Source organism: Tinamus guttatus, unplaced genomic scaffold (assembly GCF_059628265.1).
Source record: "Tinamus guttatus ecotype Peru unplaced genomic scaffold, ASM5962826v1 Tinamus_guttatus_pri_ptg000259l, whole genome shotgun sequence".
Taxonomy (NCBI): Eukaryota; Metazoa; Chordata; class Aves; order Tinamiformes; family Tinamidae; genus Tinamus; species Tinamus guttatus.
This window is the reverse complement of record NW_028288793.1, coordinates 1104651-1122337: the sequence shown is the minus strand read 5'-3', so window position 1 is coordinate 1122337 and position 17687 is coordinate 1104651. Positions and strand designations below refer to the sequence as shown.

General features: G+C 44.9%; 1 protein-coding gene across 2 annotated transcripts; it reads right to left on the bottom strand.

Annotated features, from left to right (window-relative positions):
• Nucleotides 1–2534: 2534 nt before the first annotated feature.
• PFKFB2 (6-phosphofructo-2-kinase/fructose-2,6-biphosphatase 2) lies at nucleotides 2535–17611 on the bottom strand. 2 transcript variants are annotated; one of them, XM_088526914.1, is made up of 15 exons: nucleotides 17523–17611; nucleotides 16675–16800; nucleotides 16470–16566; nucleotides 15828–15894; nucleotides 15651–15725; nucleotides 15184–15240; nucleotides 14276–14400; nucleotides 13705–13912; nucleotides 13342–13488; nucleotides 12950–13054; nucleotides 12209–12338; nucleotides 11228–11290; nucleotides 10926–10999; nucleotides 8713–8892; nucleotides 8513–8632 (listed from the first exon to the last, which is right to left on the bottom strand). In XM_088526914.1, exons 1-15 carry the CDS (start codon nucleotides 17575–17577, stop codon nucleotides 8606–8608), a joined length of 1536 nt encoding a protein of 511 aa, XP_088383040.1. In that variant the 5' UTR covers nucleotides 17578–17611; the 3' UTR covers nucleotides 8513–8605. The 2 variants fall into 2 exon arrangements, with proteins under 2 accessions (XP_088383041.1, XP_088383040.1); XM_088526915.1 differs by lacking the exons at nucleotides 8513–8632; nucleotides 8713–8892 and adding an exon at nucleotides 2535–2624.
• Between the last annotated feature and the right edge of the window lie 76 nt (nucleotides 17612–17687).

Below are 17687 nucleotides of genomic sequence, written 5' to 3'. Positions count from 1 at the left end.
TCCCCGTGGAGCTTTGGGACGGACCCATCTGCTCTGCAGAGGAAGCCAACCTGGCATAACCAAAAGCGCAGGCCTCTTCTCTAACCTTTCAGTTCAGGTAAATTGTGCAAGCCGTGTTGATCCTGGAGTATTTGCAGGAAGGATGCCATGGGAGTCATGTGATTTCAAGGAACTACCTGGCACAGAACAGCGGCTGGCGGGTTTCGGGCAGGGGAGACCTGTGCCCTCTGTGGCTTTGCCAATCCCAGCCCCAGCATCGGGTGTATTTATTAGCCAGCCGCATCCCACGAGGAGCCCAGGATCGCTGCAGAGGACAGAGCACCACCGTGTTGTGCTTGACAGACACAACTGCACCCTTTGGAAGTCAAAATAAAGGCCAGAATGGTATTTCAGCTTCAACCAAAGCCCAGGGCACAAACTCTGACTCCTGCAGACGGGGACACAGGCTCCGTCCCTGCCAATAAGGCTCTGCCCAAGCAAGTAGCTGCTGGCTAGGAATACGGGATTGAAGGCAAATCCAAAGTTTCTGTTGCAGAAGGGATTAAAAAATTAGGCCTGCCAACATATTAGCAGCCACATTCATGAATTCTGGCATGTAAAAATATATATTTGTTTTGTTATAAACATTAACGACTCAATGACACAAATATAATCGACTCCTTAGCGTTATGTATAAAGTTATTACAGCGTATTGTGCGTAAATAACTTAGGGTACATTTCTATTTGCCTTTCCTGCATAGAGGATTTATTGCCAGAAGCAGAAATCTGCTCAGGGGAGAGTTCAGGCGTTTAGAGGATCATTCGAAAAGTGACAGGGAACAGACTAGGAATCTCTTCCTTCACAATATTTTTTCCTTCCCTTTTTCCGGCTTATTCCTGAGCGAGGTAAAATTGAAAACAAAGAGCTGACGATGCTGCCTTGGCAGAAGGCAGCAACAAACCTGCGTTTCGGCAGCAAGATCACGCAGAACAGAACTAGCAAAAATAATAAAAATCAAACTCTCTCACCCATTGCAAGTGTCAGCTCTCTGCACAGCAGTTGCTTAAGACCAACATACCATTAAGCTCCTCTCTATTTACAGCATTACCGAGTTAAAATACTGGGAGGGATTAAAACAATTGGGTCTGAGCTCTTGAAATTCCGCGGAAAACCTCAGGCTCCCAACAGGACTCCTTGGCAGCAGAGGCAAAAAGAGACTCCTCTTTGCTTTGGACTTCCTGGTTTGCATTTTTCAAGCCTACACACCTACTTCAGGCACGTCCAACATTTGGTTACCCAGTTAAAACAAGCCATTTTGATCCCAGAAATTCTGGGGTTCCTGTAAATCCTGCTCAAGTCACTGGAGACAGGTATAAAACTCATAATAAAAACTGGTCTCCTATTTAGGTACCTAAACCCCCATTTCTCAACTTTAGGACAACAGCTGTGACAATTTTGCCTTTAGTAAAAGGATAATAGTTGGAGTGAGAAAAAATGGAGTTTACCTAAACATGAGTTAAGATTCATGGGGGAAAGCTATAAAAGTTGGGGTGCTGTCTAACCCACAGCTGTGCATGGGCACTATCTACGTGCTATGGACCAGAGCAGCTTAAATTGTATGAAAGGCAGCCTTCTAAATCACTCATTTTCAAGAAATTGAGATCCCAAGGTAACGGGTATTTTCTCTCTTTTCAGCTCATTCACATACCACAACCCTCAATAACTTCTGAAATGAAAAATAAGTTGACAGATAGAAAATACGTTTCACAAGGGATGTTACTCAACTTCTCTCTGCAACCCAAGTTAAGCCCTGTGGTTGCAGATCTGCACAGAGGAGCATGTGGGCACACACATCCACACTTATTTTCAGAGGTTTTGGGTAAAGTAGGTAGAACAAGATGGTAAATATACAATCTAGGAGCTCGTATGACACGCTATAGAACAGAGTGGGACAAGTGTCTGTTTTAAGACATGGAAAAGGTTCTCCAAAACCCTAGGAAAACAAGCAATAGGATGAGGCTTAAAACAGAGCAGGATTTGAACAGCACTGGTAACTAGGCTATCTCTACAAAAGAGCATTTATTCCCTTTTGCTCCTCAGCATGATAAATTTCATAAAGATTAGCTGATTTTCCTAGATTCCCTTCCCAAAACATAAGAACATGCCCAGATCTGGAGATTCAAATCAAAGAAAAAGAAAAAGAAGGGATATCTGGACTTATTTCAATAGTTAAATAACACTGACTAACTGTGCGTGAACTTGAACGACAGCAAGAATTAAATAAAAACAGGAATACATTAGAGCACACACACGGCCTGCTGCCCAATGCGTGCACGCACTTGTTAAAACAACTTCAAATCTTCATAATAAATTTTCTTCAATCCATTGACAGACAGCATTAAAAAAGACAAAAATAATCACAGAACAGCTTTAAAATGTATTTCAAACACCGTTACTGGCCGAAGTGCCGAATGGCTCACTGTGCTTCAGGTGGCTGGGGACGGCGGCTGCGGGGGACGCTGGCTCCAGGAGTCACAGGGCACACAAGTCCAAGGAGATTTTCTGCCCAGGAGGATATCTGTGCAAATCGCAGCCGTGTTCAGGATGAAAGCAGAAACCTCTACACCGTTAAACCAGCCATCCTCTACAAGCAAAAATAAGTGGCACAGATTATAACAAGGCAAAAAAGAAAAGTAAAAATCAAGAAATGATAAGTTATTCAAATCCACACTGGCAGCAATGCTCGAGCTTAGTACCAGACAGCCACAGAAACAGTCACTTCCTAGCAGCTGCCTGGAGGAGAGCCCAAACAACCTCACTTAACTGTTTTACTAACAATTGGCTTAAGATAAGATGAGAAATTATTATTTACTTCTGTCTGAACAAATCATTTCTTGCCGAAATCTTTGATCCTTATTTGCAGGCAGTTTTCTTGTCAGTTTGAGACAGACTCAAACTTGGCACTTTCAGACAAAAGTCTGACTTGTTTTACTACCTTGCATCATTCTTTAACCTCTGGTAAAACCTCAGAAAGGGAGGGTTTTGCTCCAGTCTTACACCTGAGTCCAAACAGAATAAGGTTTATTAGAGTATCTCAAAGAGGCAGACAATAAGGAAGCAGAGTTGTTATTCGCATTAGTTTTATTCATCTTCTCCACAAGAAAATACACTTCTAAGACATAGGTAAGAAACATTACAGTAACCAGTTTGCATATTAGGCACACAAAATACTCCATTTTGTGATTAAATTCTTTCCATTGCCTCACTGATGCTCCAAAAAACAAGAATGCATTCATTAGTCAGTAAAAATAAATCACATATTTACAGATACACAATCTTAAAATTTAAAATTTGACAGCCAGGATTTTCTAAAGCAGTTGTAGTTCATTCAATGGTCTTATAGCCTAAGCACAGAAAATACTGGAAAGGGGTCTGAGGTGTTGAGGACCACTGTGCTCTGCTGCAGCACTTTGGGGACAGCAAACTGCCAACTAAATCAGTGTGTGCAAGTTGCCTTGTTACAGTAATGCCCATCCCTGTATTTGCAACAAAGAAAACACAGCTCACACCTCAGTTTGCTGAGGATTAAGAGGCATCAAGACTTGAACATACAGGAAGCTTTCAAACCATATATGTTTTTTGGTTCTGATTGAAAAATCTAAACAGATTTCCCAACAACTCATCTGACACAAAGAAAAAAAAAAAAAAAGAGAAACTGCCATCAGAAAGAAGTGATTTATAATAGCTGCTCATTTGATAGTTTCTCAAGCAAAACATCACTAAAAGGGGGGAGTCTGTACTGGCATCAAGGAAGTTGGACCAAGCTCCCTTTGCTTATCTGCGCACTTACCAGGAACTTCTTATTTTCTTAAACACAGGGAAATAAACACTCGAGTGCAGGCTCGGCAGAGGGAGTTTCAAGGCTGGCATATACACTCATTTCTCTACAGTTTCTGCTGGTTCAGAGCACAAAGGCAACGCGGAGGGGTAAGCAGGGCTGCGCTCCTCAGCCTGGGGGTGACTCCTGGACCTTCCCTCTAAACCAAGGGGCAACTATACATCAGCAGTGACCACGGGCATCCCATCCCACACTCTGCCTCCTTTTCCCCTCATTGTCAGCGTTAAAGCCTTTGAAACCAATGGAGAAAGGTGCCGTTTTTGACAAGAGCTTTTTCTACACTGTGCAAAGCCGCCATCTGAGCACACGAGACGCGCTGGAACACGCGAGCGCGGCACGGGCGCTCCTGCAGCTCCGGCAGGGCAGTCACGCCGCTCCGTCACGTTATTAAAACTTCTCTGCAACATTATTGAAAACGCCGTCACAAACCAGAGACCAAAAGACATGAATTTAGGGCCGCAGTTTATCTTAAGAAATATGTGCAAACACTAGCTCTGTAGAAAGAGTGGGGTTGTATTGATCAGGCATTGGAAATGCTTCCCTTCAAGAACAAAGGGTAACGAAATTCAAAATTTGAAGTTCCAGATTGCCAAACACATTGAGGTGAAAGCTTCTCAGACCTGGAGGAACATTACCTGCTGAGAAATTTTACTTCCATTATTTCAATACAAAGTTGCACCCTTCTTTGCTTGAAAAAAGATACTAGTCATATCCTAAAACTGCAGGATCTTGCAGGAGTTTTGGCATTCCAAGTTTTTTGCATCCTGCATTTGAGTGAAATAACAGGAGTCTCCATAATGAAACTCTAATTTTCCTAAATCAAGTGAGCAATTGTTCTAACTGTAAGGATTTAAATGCAGTTCTACCTTTGAATTGGAAGGCAGAGCATTTAAAGGTTGGATCATTTGCCCAAAGCCCCGAGTCAGAGGCGAGCAGGGGCGCAGAGCCAAGTGCTTTGCCAGCAAGATCTCACCTGGGGATTCACCTGGGCAGTGTGAACACCCTCATACCTGTGCCCTTCGCAGGGAAGGGGTTGTTTCACCTCAGAATACACCCAGGCAAGGCCAAGGCCATCCCTTCAGTGCAGCAGTCGCGGCGTTGCAGGCAGAAGAGCTTTCCAGGCATGGAGTCAACCATTCCTGAACGGAGACAGGCTTCACTCCGCGACAGCTCCACGGGCACCGGACACCTTCCACGTGTACCCCAAGGTTATCAGAAGACTAACATTCACAGCAGAGCAGATGAAATGCACAAAGCCTTCCAGGACGGAAAGGCTTTGGAGAGCAGTACAATCTAGATACGTTATCACCAACGCAGGCAGAGCAAGCACGGCACGGGCGAGCAGGCACATACAGGGCAGGGGCCATATACACAGCACACACACTGCAGGGTCGTATACACCAGGAGAGGCGTGCAGAGAGCTGCACCACGCAGCTCAGCACAGGGATGTTCCAGGGAGCACAGCCAGCCCCGCACACGCGGCGCCTGCAGGGGTAACGTCCCAATTCTGTGGGACAGGAGCTTCAACAGCGCCGCGCTGCAAGAGCTGAGACACGGGGCAAATTTAGCAGGGGGCTCAGGGCCACCTGCAACAGCCACTGCCCCAGGCACTGGAGCAGGAGGAGGCCTCCAGGTGGCTTGGGAGGGACGGAGGAGCATCGTGAAGCAGGGGGGACTTCCTGGCCCTGCGCAGGGCACCAAGAGCCTCCTATTTGAGGGCCTCACTCAGAGGCTGACACAGAAACTGGGGTCTCACAGGTGACGCTTGCAGGCTCCCTGCAGAGAAGGGAACAGAATTCAGGGTTCTCTCTGCAGGGTGAGAGGCTCAGCCCCACACACCTCACCCCCTCTGAGGATGTGACAGCAAGGAGGTGTGATGACACTGCCACTAACACAAGCTTCATTCACAAAGTCACGTTCAGAACATGCTGTCCATACAACAAGGTTCTGAAAACCTCCTTCCATGGTGCTAGAGTCCCTCAGTGAGCCTTAAAGTCACCAGAAACCGAGCACTGACAGCAGCACTCCCATGCAGGCTATGAATGAACGGTCCTTGCAAAATCCCTGTGACAGATATCACCACATCCCAGGTCTGGGCAGAGAAGAGCCAAGCAGGTAGGAGACCTTCCCAGGACCCGGAGCTGGTGGCACATGAGCTGGTTACTGGCTGCAGTAACTGTGCCAATGCAGAGCAGCCGAGTCCTGGGGCAGGCTGCACCCCAACAGCAGCAGCAGACCCGCAGGGGGACTGGGCCTGAGGTCAAGGACGAGCTACAGCCGTCATCCCTTGGCTACACACAAATGTCACGTCCTGTGGTATAAAACTCTGAGGTTTCTGAGTTTTCAGCATGTCTGAGTAGCAAGGCAGTCTGTGAGTTAACTCCGTGAGAGAATTTAGGGCTTCCAATGTTAGTCTCTTGGTGCAGGGACTGTGCAAGTCTGGGGCGAAATGCACTCTTCTGCAAACAGCCAACACAAATACTACACACCGGAATGGGTCTCAGGCCTCATTAAAGATTCCTCACCTATTAAGAGCCCTTTTAATGACAGGATTATATAGCAAAAGACTGCTTCGTGCATTAAACTGTCTTCCCCCAGTGGAGTTTCCAAGCAAGTTTAATCAAGAGAATTCCTACTCATTGGAACAAAACAGAGGCAGTACATACAGGCTGCTTTCAGTGGTACTCACAGGCAAGCATTTCCCACTTGAGGCTGCAAAGAAAAAAGAAACAGCACAAGATAGCTCATACCAAGATCAACCAAGATTGAAAAACAGCAAAAACACCGATGCAAGGGAGGAAAGAAGTGAAACAACCCCAAGGATTTCACCCCAGGGAGTGATCGCCACAGACTTGGACCAGGGAGCACTGATACAAGTCACGGAAACTTCCCGCTGAGACAACGGTGACTTCGGTCTCACGGGCAGCTTCTGCCGGCACCCTCGGCTCAACGGCTCCATTCAGGTGAGAGCTGTCAAAACTGCACAATTCCCTACCGGCCAGCGACTCGAAAAGAGCAGATTTTTAAATACGCCTAAATTTCAAAGTTTTAAATGCTAAAGCATTACAATTGCAAATGTAATTACAACCAATGAGCAGTTTGGGTAGCAGGGGATCTCTGTTTTGAGGCTGTGCAACTTAAGGAAACAAAGGACCTGTTGAAAGTTTAAGAAGCTGGAAGCGCTGATCGTGCACAGACCTCCACCCCACACACACCCCTCACACTGCTGTGGACCTAACCCTTTCTGCAGTTCTTGGGCTGAAAAGCAGCCTAATGAATGCTCATGAGTAAACAGGATGTTTTAAAGGGAAAAAAATATTTCTAAGCCTTCCCCCTGCCAATATAGCACATTTTTGTGAATTTCTTTTGTTTCCAGCTTCCTACCAGGTTGTGTACACATGCACAGTCCTGGTTATAGGTTGGGTTAATGACCTCCTGAGAGCACAGTGCCACACAAATTAAGAATATTCAGCACTGTGAGGTGAGGTTCTTCTCTGCTAAATAAAGAGTTATGGGCCAAATTTGCACCTACTGCAAAGGTCAGAAGCTCTGTCTGTGACTTAGTTCCTGCTGAAGCCCTGGGATTTTGAGGCTATCTAGGCTTCAATGCTTATCTTCGCCAAACATGAACACAGCAGCAACGTTCACCTCTGCTCCATGGTCCCTTCTGTTACTGCCTGACCACTACACCTGCTAGCATGGAGAAAGAACAGCAAGGCTTAATAAATGCCTTGGAAGATATTACAGCATAAAATGACCAAAATTAAAACTATAAATAAGACCCCTTACAAGAAAGCCCTACTAGGCTGCCCTACTAAAAGGAAGATTTTTGCTGCATTGAGTTGCATTGATGCCACAGGCAAGAAACAGTGTGAAAGTCCAAATCGAGGTCTCCTGTCTTGCTACAGCAGCTTCCATCAAGCCCAGGACACCCTGATTTCAACCCTGAGCTGTGGAAAGAATCACTTCAGCGATGATAGCTGTGTCTAAAGAGAGGAACAAACGCATGAGGAACCCAGCCAGGCCACCTCCAATTCCCTCACATGACTCCGAGCTGTCTCGCATGACAAAAAGCCATCGCCAGCCCGCTCTGTGGTCTCTCCTCTGCCACAGTGAGCAGGCAAGAGCAGCAGCATCTCTCGCCCTGGGAACCAGGGCACCTTGTTCTGCTAGAACGGGCTCCTCAGCACCACCCTTGACAGAAGGGGCTGAAAGGAGACACAGAAAAGCTTCCAATTTAGCAAGAAAAACAATTTCATACAAGCAGACCTTCACAGACAAAATGGATGGGGAATCTATGTGCATTTAGGCTAAAAGGAACTCAAAGTGTCAAAAGCAAAGCAGCTTTAATTTTTAATTTTAACCTGAACATCAAGAGCCCAAATTAATTGTTCAACAGGCAACTGAGATCAAGAACCTGTTTTTCGTTTTACACCAGCAAAATTATGAACACAAATACTCCCTAACCACTTGTGTTCAGGCTAGTGGAACTCTTGGCTGCACTCATTTTATGGAATTTGGACAAGCAGGGCATCTATAACCCTTTCTAAACAAGCTCTAGCTGGAAAGCAAAGTATTACTTAGAGTTAACCAGCCTTCTGAGAAACCCTATTATGTGGAGGCAAACTCACCTGCATGGAGCCCAGTTTCTACCACGGAGCCTGTAATCTGGAATGATTTTCCAGGGGGAACAGGGACAGTGCACAAGACACTAAGGAGGGATCTGCTCACGTTTCAAACACGTCCACTGGTGACTGTGGGACAGTGACATGAAGGGTTAGTGGGGAGCAGCTGTGGGAAGGGGGAACAGGCAAGTTACCACTCAGGCACTGACTTGTAGCCATGGCTGATCTGCCCCATCTTGAGCTTCCAGGAATAGGAGAGACCCCAGCAGATGGAGAGGCCTGCTCCCAACACTGGAATTTCTTGGGCGCTTTATTGTGTCCGCACTGGCCAGCGGCGTAAAGCTGTTTCTTCTCATCCTTACAGGGGTTTGGCTCTTGGGAAGGTTGTTCTGATTGAAAATGGAGGATATCACAAGGAATGAAAAGCGGAACCACAGCTTCAAATCATATTGCACACCTGCATATTTCTGCTATCTTCCACCTGCCAGGGCTTGCAGAGCTGTTGAATCCAGACCAACAGGCACCAAACCAAAGCTCACAACGTCTAGAGTCCTCCAGATTTTCTAGTCCTTCTAGATTTTCTACAATCCTCTATGCACAGGAGCAGAAGAAGCTATGGGTCAGCAAAGCCCATAGCAAAAGCTTTACTGAGAGGCTGATTTCGTGCTAAACCTCCGGGTGGTGGCAGCTCTGTGCCATCAACAGCAGCACCAACCACCTCCTCAGAGCTGCCCAGAGACACAGCGAGCAACGGGAAATGACCACACTGATGGCTTAGCAGAGCCTACAGAGTGCACCCAGAGTGCATTTTTAGCAGTTTTACTTCCCTTGGGGTTTTTTTTTTTTTGCTTACTTATTTTTACAAGGAATTTAGAAGAAAAAAGTAAACTTTCCCATATTTGTATTTATTCCCAAAGCAGCCGTGTGTTGCCCAAGGAAGCCAGAAACCACAGAAACTGCTTCTGCCCTCTCTGAGCAAGCATTAAGGATTTCAACAAGGGAATCAGAAGTAGCAAAGCAATAAATACCTTAACTAGAAGCCACCAAAATGACACTAGCCACAGAAATCTCGCTGAATATCTTCATTTAACATTTTGTGGCCAGCCAATGCTCAGCTTTATAAGCCTACCAGCTCTCGTGTAGATTTTCCCATCCACTGTTTATGATTCTGTTGGTATTTGGGACTATCAGCGCTATTTTGCTCAAGCTGGGAGGCAAAAAGAACTAACAAAAGCAATTAGCAAAGAATTCTTTTCACCTTTGGAGCTCTTTATAAAACCCCTACAATGATGAAAAGCAGCTAAAAGCAGAAGTGTACCAGAAAGACTTAAAATATGATGCATTTGCACTTACAACCTTTACTGTAAGCAAGCACAGTATAAGGTTGATTCATGGCCTTTAATTAGGGCAGCCTAATTGCAGGCAACTGCTAAATAGCACCCCTTATGCCTGCAGTTGCTATGAGAGACTTGTCCCTGCAAAACAAAACTACATTTGCAAAAATAGTAGCAACTTCTACAGATTTAGCACATATTTATGTCCTTTACTGAACAAGGTAAGAAGGTTGTTTATCCAAGCACTCAAGGAGACGGTGCTTTATATATAAAACTAGCATAATGCCTCTAGTCAAAGTCAAAAACAGCCACTACTATAAGATTCATAGTTGAAGGAAGGTAAATTTGATTTAAAACTACTCTGGCTCCCTACATTTTGATAGGTAACTTAGCTTTACCTGGTCTTCAGAGGAAAAAAAAAAATCTGAAGAGACAAAGGTCAAGGAAAAGTATCTGTAGCTCCCTTCAATAACTACAAACAACTTAATTGTGTCCTGTTAAATTAACTGACGAAGGAGTCTTGCACTTTTAACTCTCTACATAAAACAGACCCAGCAACGACCTTGCCCTGACAGCTACAAACACTGATAAAAGCCACCAAGAAGAAAACATACCTGAAGGATTGGAATGGCCTCAGAGCTCTCCCTAATGCTACTGAGGACTTCACAAACAAGAGAAAGCCCATTAAGATAACTAGAAAAAACTCACTTCTGATATTGTGACATCTTTGAGATTATCATGTTTCTAATACAAATAATAAGCATCAGCAGCAAGGATTTCATTAAGAAATGAGAACAAGATCCTGAATTTAAAATACGCATCCTAATGAAAGTGAGTTCACTTTGACTATTCTGTGTTTTAAAAGCCTCCTTCTGGTTTGGGAGCAAATTAAGTAAATTCAATACATAATTAGCTCTAATTTTGCTGACAATATTTGTAAAGCTATCTTCCTGGTTCCTAGAAAGAAGTCAGCATTTTAATAAGGGATTTAAAACCCACAGTGAATATTTTAGAGTTTTAATTATTTCTGAAGGCAAAGATTTTGAAATAGCCTGAAATGAAAGCCCAGATTTGGTAGAAAGACTTACTGAATTCAAAGAAGGTTTGTCACGGTGGGTGTTTACTGCTTCAACATTCAGGTTAACTGTTTCCACTTTGCAACCTTTACCAAAAGGAAAAGAAAAGTTACAGGAGGAAATGTATTTTTTCATAATTATTAAAAAAAACTGTCAAAACAGCTCAAAGTGAGCATAAATTAACCTGTTAGATTTTTAAAAACTAAACTAATAAATAATTATTTAGAGCAAGGCCTTTTCCTTCTGCATGTACATACAAACCTGCCTATCAGATTCACATATACCCAGATAAATCAGAAAAAGAAAATATTTACCATATGCAACTGGAGTGAGTTTGAAAATGGTATGAAGAGGACACTTCAGATAGGGTAGCTCATCTAGGACAAAAGCAGGAGTTAAACACTGCATACCATCAAGAGAGCACGGAAAATTACAGGAGTGAGACTGAGTTTCCACTAGGCTCTGCTATGGCCTAAGGCACGGATCAAACTCAAGTCCCTGAGTAGTTTCATCAGGCTCAAGCAGATGCATCACATGCTTCAACTGTGACAAGCGGCATGACTGGAGTCTCTTCATATTTCAAATAACAAATATTTAATTTAATATATACAAGCTCATTGCCCAGTGCCCTGTTTCCATCCTCTGTGATCACAGATGGCTACAGCACTTGGGAGTTATTTAGCTATTTGCTTTGTAGAGCATAAAAACAGAACAAGTTTTTTTTATGCAGGATGGCATATTGTATTGGAAACAGTATAGCATCCTGTATGAAAGAAATTTGCTCTATCATTTTGCTCTATAACAGAAATTTGCTCTATCTTGTGCTAGAAACACAGTACCATCCACTGATAGCATTTCTCAAATATGTAGGCCTATTGCCAAGCCTCACAGACTACTGGCATATCAGAAAATGTTTTCTTTTAAATAATAAAAGGGAAGGAGAAGGAATCCTATAAAGATGATGTAAATTCTATTGTTTGAAACTGTTCCAGAAACAGTTTCAGAAAATGGTCATGTGGAAAAGCAGCAGGTTATGTTTGGAAAGGACTTGAACTGTTCTTTTCCACTATATTTCAGTGACCTTGGAAAGAGAGCTTCTTGCAAAGCATCACATGTAGCTAAAAGGCAATGGTGAAAATACAGGGTTTCTTTGGGGAGAGAGAGGGAGATTGCATTTTTTTTTTTAAAAAAAAGGCAGCTTTCCCTTCATCAAAATCAAAACAGTCACTACAAGCCACCCTCCCAAGAGTTCTAGAAATAAACCAGCCCCCAACACCACGTGTTTATTTTCGTACCTGCACTCTTGTCTAGAAAATAAGCCAAGAGGCACCTCATAACCGCCTGGTGGGAGATAACGAGGACGTTGCCCTGACGTTCTAGCTCCATAATTACTGGCTCCAGGCGCTGGACCAAGTCCTGGTAGGACTGGAAAACAAAACACAGGGGTTTTTCAAGGGTTCATAAACAGAGTCTCAAAACAGAAGCAGCACTTAACATAACATTCAGGAAAACATCAGTTAAAATATTATAATGCAGAATTCACGGCTCATTCAGTAAATACAGGAAAAGCAAAACAAACAGCACTAAGCAAGATTTCATGTTGGAAACCCTCAGATTACAGGAAGATTCAGATTACTCAACTTTTAATGAATGCAGCAAGGAAAACAAATAAAATACTAAATTATACACTTAAAAGGGTTTGTGAAGTAAAACCAGAAATGACTCCATACCCCACCCACAATCATTTCCTTCCCAAAACTGTTTTTCACAGTGACAAGCCCTGCCTTGGCCAGCTGATGAGACCCACACAGAAACCCCTCTGTACTAGACGGAAGTGTTAAGGGAGTCTTTGTTACCATGAGTGAGTGGTGTCTTCTACACAGCACTGAACGCAAAGCAAAACACCTCTCTTCTAAACCAGAACTGTGGACCCTAATATTTTCGACAATTTCTCAAGGGAGGAATTAAGTCAAAAAGTCAATTAAAAATCTACATTCTACACATCCTGTTTTCTTATTATTTCTAAGCATCTTCACCTCTCCTCCAGGATAGCGATAAAGATATTTCTCCTGATCCCTCAAGGCAAACTCCTCTGGATACTTGGCTTCAATTTCCGCATAGGTCATTTCTTCACACACGCCCTGAAGGAAGTGGAGCTTGTTACAACAAAGTTTATTTTGACAGATGCAAGACAATAACAACAGGAAAAATCCAAGTGGTTGTTTATGTGACAGAAGCGTCAGGAATGACACAGACATGGAATTTGAGCACTGTGTGTCACCTTACATCCAGGTAATAAAGCCTGACTGATGATCAGGAAATCATTAGGCTTATTACAGTGTTTTTTAAAATTATATTTTGATCTAGAAAACTCAAAGACTCCAACTGATATTTCTAAGCCTCCTCCCCACCCAGCCTCTTTACTCACAGCATCAATCTCATTCAGGATCTTCCACTGCTCATAAGTGACCCCCAAAGACTCAGCTGTCTGAATTGTCCTTTTCAGCTGGCTTGTCCAAACCTTCAGATCAACAATTTCCTGCTCTTCGATGAACATCTTAAGTGCCTGAGCAAACTAGAAAAAGTTAGAGGAGGTCAGGAGATAGCAGGAGTGATTAAGTAGCATTATTTGAATGGCTCAGGTTGAAAGGCTGGCTGATCTCTGCTGGTGAGAACAACCTCCACAGGATTGTACCTACACCCTCACAAAAAGCCAGCTCCAAGCCAGGTTCTGTCTGCGCCCACAAGACATGTTAAAAATACAGCAATCTGGCTCTTGCCCAAAACATACCTGCTTCCCTCGTGGTGACAGACCAGAATCCCCACCAATCTTGCCGACAAGATTATATTCGCTCTCACCGTGTCGGCAGAGGTAGATGGTACGTGGCTGGACATGAATGTTCATTAGGTAATAGACGATTTTACTCTGGATGTAATCCTGGACTTTGTTTACTAGGAACCGCTGTCCCACATTGATCACTTTAATGAAGGAAAGATCTCTGGAGTCAACATAAAATAAGAACACCCACACGACTGGATTTAAAACTGAAGTATGTGCATATGCAGGTGCAATCTAGCTATTTACCCTGTAATAAAGGCATCAGCACTACCACTTGGTAGCTTTGGCAGACAGAGGGGGCACTGAACTGCCGTGTTTAAGCAAGGAGCTCTGTTACGCTGCAATACACCAGCAAAAAATCCTTGATACCTGAGGGTATCATCTTCCCACGAACCCCTTTGGGAAAGCTGAGGCTTCAGCACACCATCGTGAGCCAGAGAACAAACGTGACAAAGCAAAGCAGCCCTCCTGCACACAAATGCATGAGCCAGGACAAAACCCACTCAAGGACGTCGCTTCTTACCTGTCATACTCGTCAGGATCGAGAGGCTGGTAAGTAACTTTGTAGCACTCTATCCTCTTCAGGAAATCGTCCATCACATTCTCTCTGTTTCTCTCTGGGTAATCTGGACTGGAGACTTTCACTTCCTGAGCAACAGACAATGACACTTTGTAAAAGTTAAACAAACTTTACATGAGCAAAAGCAATGCTGAATAACAATACGCTGTTCTGAAACAAAAAATCATTGTTGAACACTGCCCTGTGAAAAACCTGCTCCTGGCAAGGACACAAAAGGCAATTCTAAAGGGCATGCTGTGGCACTTGGCCCCGGGTACAAACACAGCTGACTTGTCTTTTATTTCTCCCCTGCAAGCCACGTACTGCATATCTTCCTATGACAACAGAAACACGCTTCAAGGTCAAACATTTCATGGCTTCACTTCATCTCCAAGTTCTTACGCAAATAACTGCACCTCTGGTTTTTTTAAACCTATAAATGTTAACTGCTTATATGCTAGATGAAGCCTAAAACCAAGGCTCTTATACTAGACTGCACACATTGTTAGAAATGGATATTCCTTTCCCTGGGCTTCGCAGGGGACAAGAGCAGCAAAGTGACAACCACAGAGCTTTGGCCTTTGGTTTCTCTTCACGGGAGGGCCACCAAGCTGACAAACTGGGACATTACAACCATGCAGGGTTGTAACCCAGAAGCAGAAAGGATATTTCGAATAAGAGTCAGAGAAGAGCCCAACAGAAACAAAGGCACATGCAGTAAAACATAGACTGGGATTCAAACCCTCCTGGAGTTAGGTGTATCTCTACCTACCAGCGATTTGCAGACATTCCTATACAGTGAATCTCCACAAAAAAATCATCAAATTCCCCACAGTAGGATACTGTCAGCTGAACCTGAGAACTGCACCTACCAGGATATTGGCAGCAATGACTTCTGGATCATCACAAACGGACTCCACAAAAAACACCTACAGAAAAGGCAAATAAAGGTACTTCAGAGAACTGGGAACTCTCACGAGTTATTACTTGAGAGCAGTAAAGTCAATACAGCTCCCAAATAACAAAGAAACAGCAACAAAATTACTCTGAGGAGGAATTTAGTGTGCTCTGCCCCCAAATCATTTTTCCCCTTCTTTCAATGCAGCTTATGATAGTTAACAATCTCCTTAGAAAGAAAATCCAATGTTCCTCAGAACCCTTGCAATTTAAGGGCTCTTGGTTGAAATTAAAGTCAATTCTGAAAGAAGAGAAACTAAGTTTTACAGGAATAACAACCCAAATCTCTTACTGCATGCACCAAAGCAAAGTGCATAAGCGAAATACTTCAGGGGAACCCAGTGCATCAGTTCTGACTACAAATTAAATAGAAGACAGTTACCTTAAAAGCATTTTCTTTCGCAAAATTTAAGATCAGATCCCGCCTTTCTCTAGTTGTGTTGGTTGCATCAAACACCTACCAGAAAGTAAATAGGCAGCAATGAGCATTTTTGTCTAAGGCTTTTAAATCAGTCCCAAATCCCCTGTACAGTTTTGAGGTCTAGTCCAGAAGTCTTACAGCTATCTGCCCGCACTCCTCCAGGAGATAAGCCTTCACATCTTTCAGAGCCACCAAGGCACAGCGTCTGCAGAGAGAAACGGGCATGTTGGCACTCACATGTTCCAAACTGCTGCCCTGGCACTAAGACGGGGAAAGATTTCAGTATCTTTTCTCCCTCTCTGTCCCTCCCCCACATTTTTCCAACAGCCATGGAGGCTCTGCAAGGCTAAGTCCTGTTCAAATTCACATTTTCCATGCCCTTGCTGCTGTTTAAGAGCACTTCCAGCATTTCTGTAGTCGGAGACTCTTTGCATAGGCCTAGCTTTGGGTTCCCTTATGCTAACACTGGATGAGAACAAAATGAACCTAGGCTTCCCATCTGGTGAGTTAATAAGACCACAAGCAAACTGCATCTCATCTACTTCATATTTTATTCATCTTTGGGCATTTGTGCTCTTTGCACCATTTGGTTTCTCCTGAAATAAAGGCCTCCCTGTGCTAAAATGCACACACCACTTATAGCAGGGTTACTGCACAGGCTGCACCATCTACTCCCATCGTAGTAACCATCAGCGTGTGCTGCTCAGATACATTAATTAAAAGAAAACTTGGAATAACCACACTGTGGACAACAGGTGAGGCCCTCCGGCACAGACTCACTTGCGGATTTCCATGGCTTCTTTGTTATCATGCCTGAAGAAATCGTAGGACTTGTAAGACTTCACTGCCTCGCGGCGATACACTCCTAGGTTAAAAACTGGGCAGGGACACACACAGAAGGAAAGAAGAGATGAGACTGAGGGTATTTCACACAAAAACCCCGCTGTGCCCCGGGAGCCCGCCCGTTCCGTCCCGCCGCGCGCACCTTTGGTGGGGACGCCGATCCAGTTGAGGTAGCGCGTGAGCTTCTTGGACATGTAGGTCTTGCCGCGGGCGGGCAGCCCGATCATCACGATGAGAGTGGGGGAATTGGTCATGTAGGAGGCCCATGCTGAGGAGAGAGGGGTCGTTAGCGACGCCCGGTGCCGCTCCGGGTCATTAACGGCCACTCCGGGTCATTAACGGCCGCTCCGCGGTCGCCAGGTGCCGGTTAAGGAAGCCGGGCACGGCCGGGGCCATTACCCGCCTTTTAGCACGGAAAATATTTACAGGAGCTGTCAAGGGCTTTAAGACAAATGTACTTAATGGGGTGGCCACGTCCTCGGCGAACGCAGAGAGAAAACGGCCGTTACCGGAGAGGTTCTTGAGGGGGAGGATGGTCCCCCGGGGAGGTCAGGTGCAAGGACAAGACGACACACAAAACAGGAGGGTTTGGGCAGCACAGAAGCACCTTTTCAGGGTCAGAATGGGGAAAAAGGGGCACTTTTACACACAAAAAAACGCAAAAAGCATACGGATAGGGACAGCATCCTGCACGCAGGCAGCATCACCAGCACCGGTCTCCGCGGAGGCAGTTGTGACACCCGTCCCGCAGGAAGGGACAGGTCTTGGGGGTTGCTCATGAGGTAAATTACCCTCTTTTCAGGGGCGGGAGCAGGAGCAGCCTTATCCCGGTTAAAAATAAACGTATTCTACACACACACGCGCACACATATATAAAAAGTAAGAAGTCTATAGCAAGAACATACAGATATAAGCTTTAAAAACACAGGCAGTTGAGTGTTGCGCAGCCCACGCGCGCGGCAGCCCCGTCCCGCTGCCGCCGGTACTCACAGCACTTCTTGTCGCCGCCGCGGAGGAGCCCGGCCCGGGCCCTCGCCGCCGCCATGGCTGCGGGGCCGCGCCCGCCATGCAAATCGCATGCAAATACCGGGGCTGACGTCAGCGGCGCGGGCGCGGCGCGGCCCGCCCCCCGCGTGGGGGCGCCGCGGCGCCCTG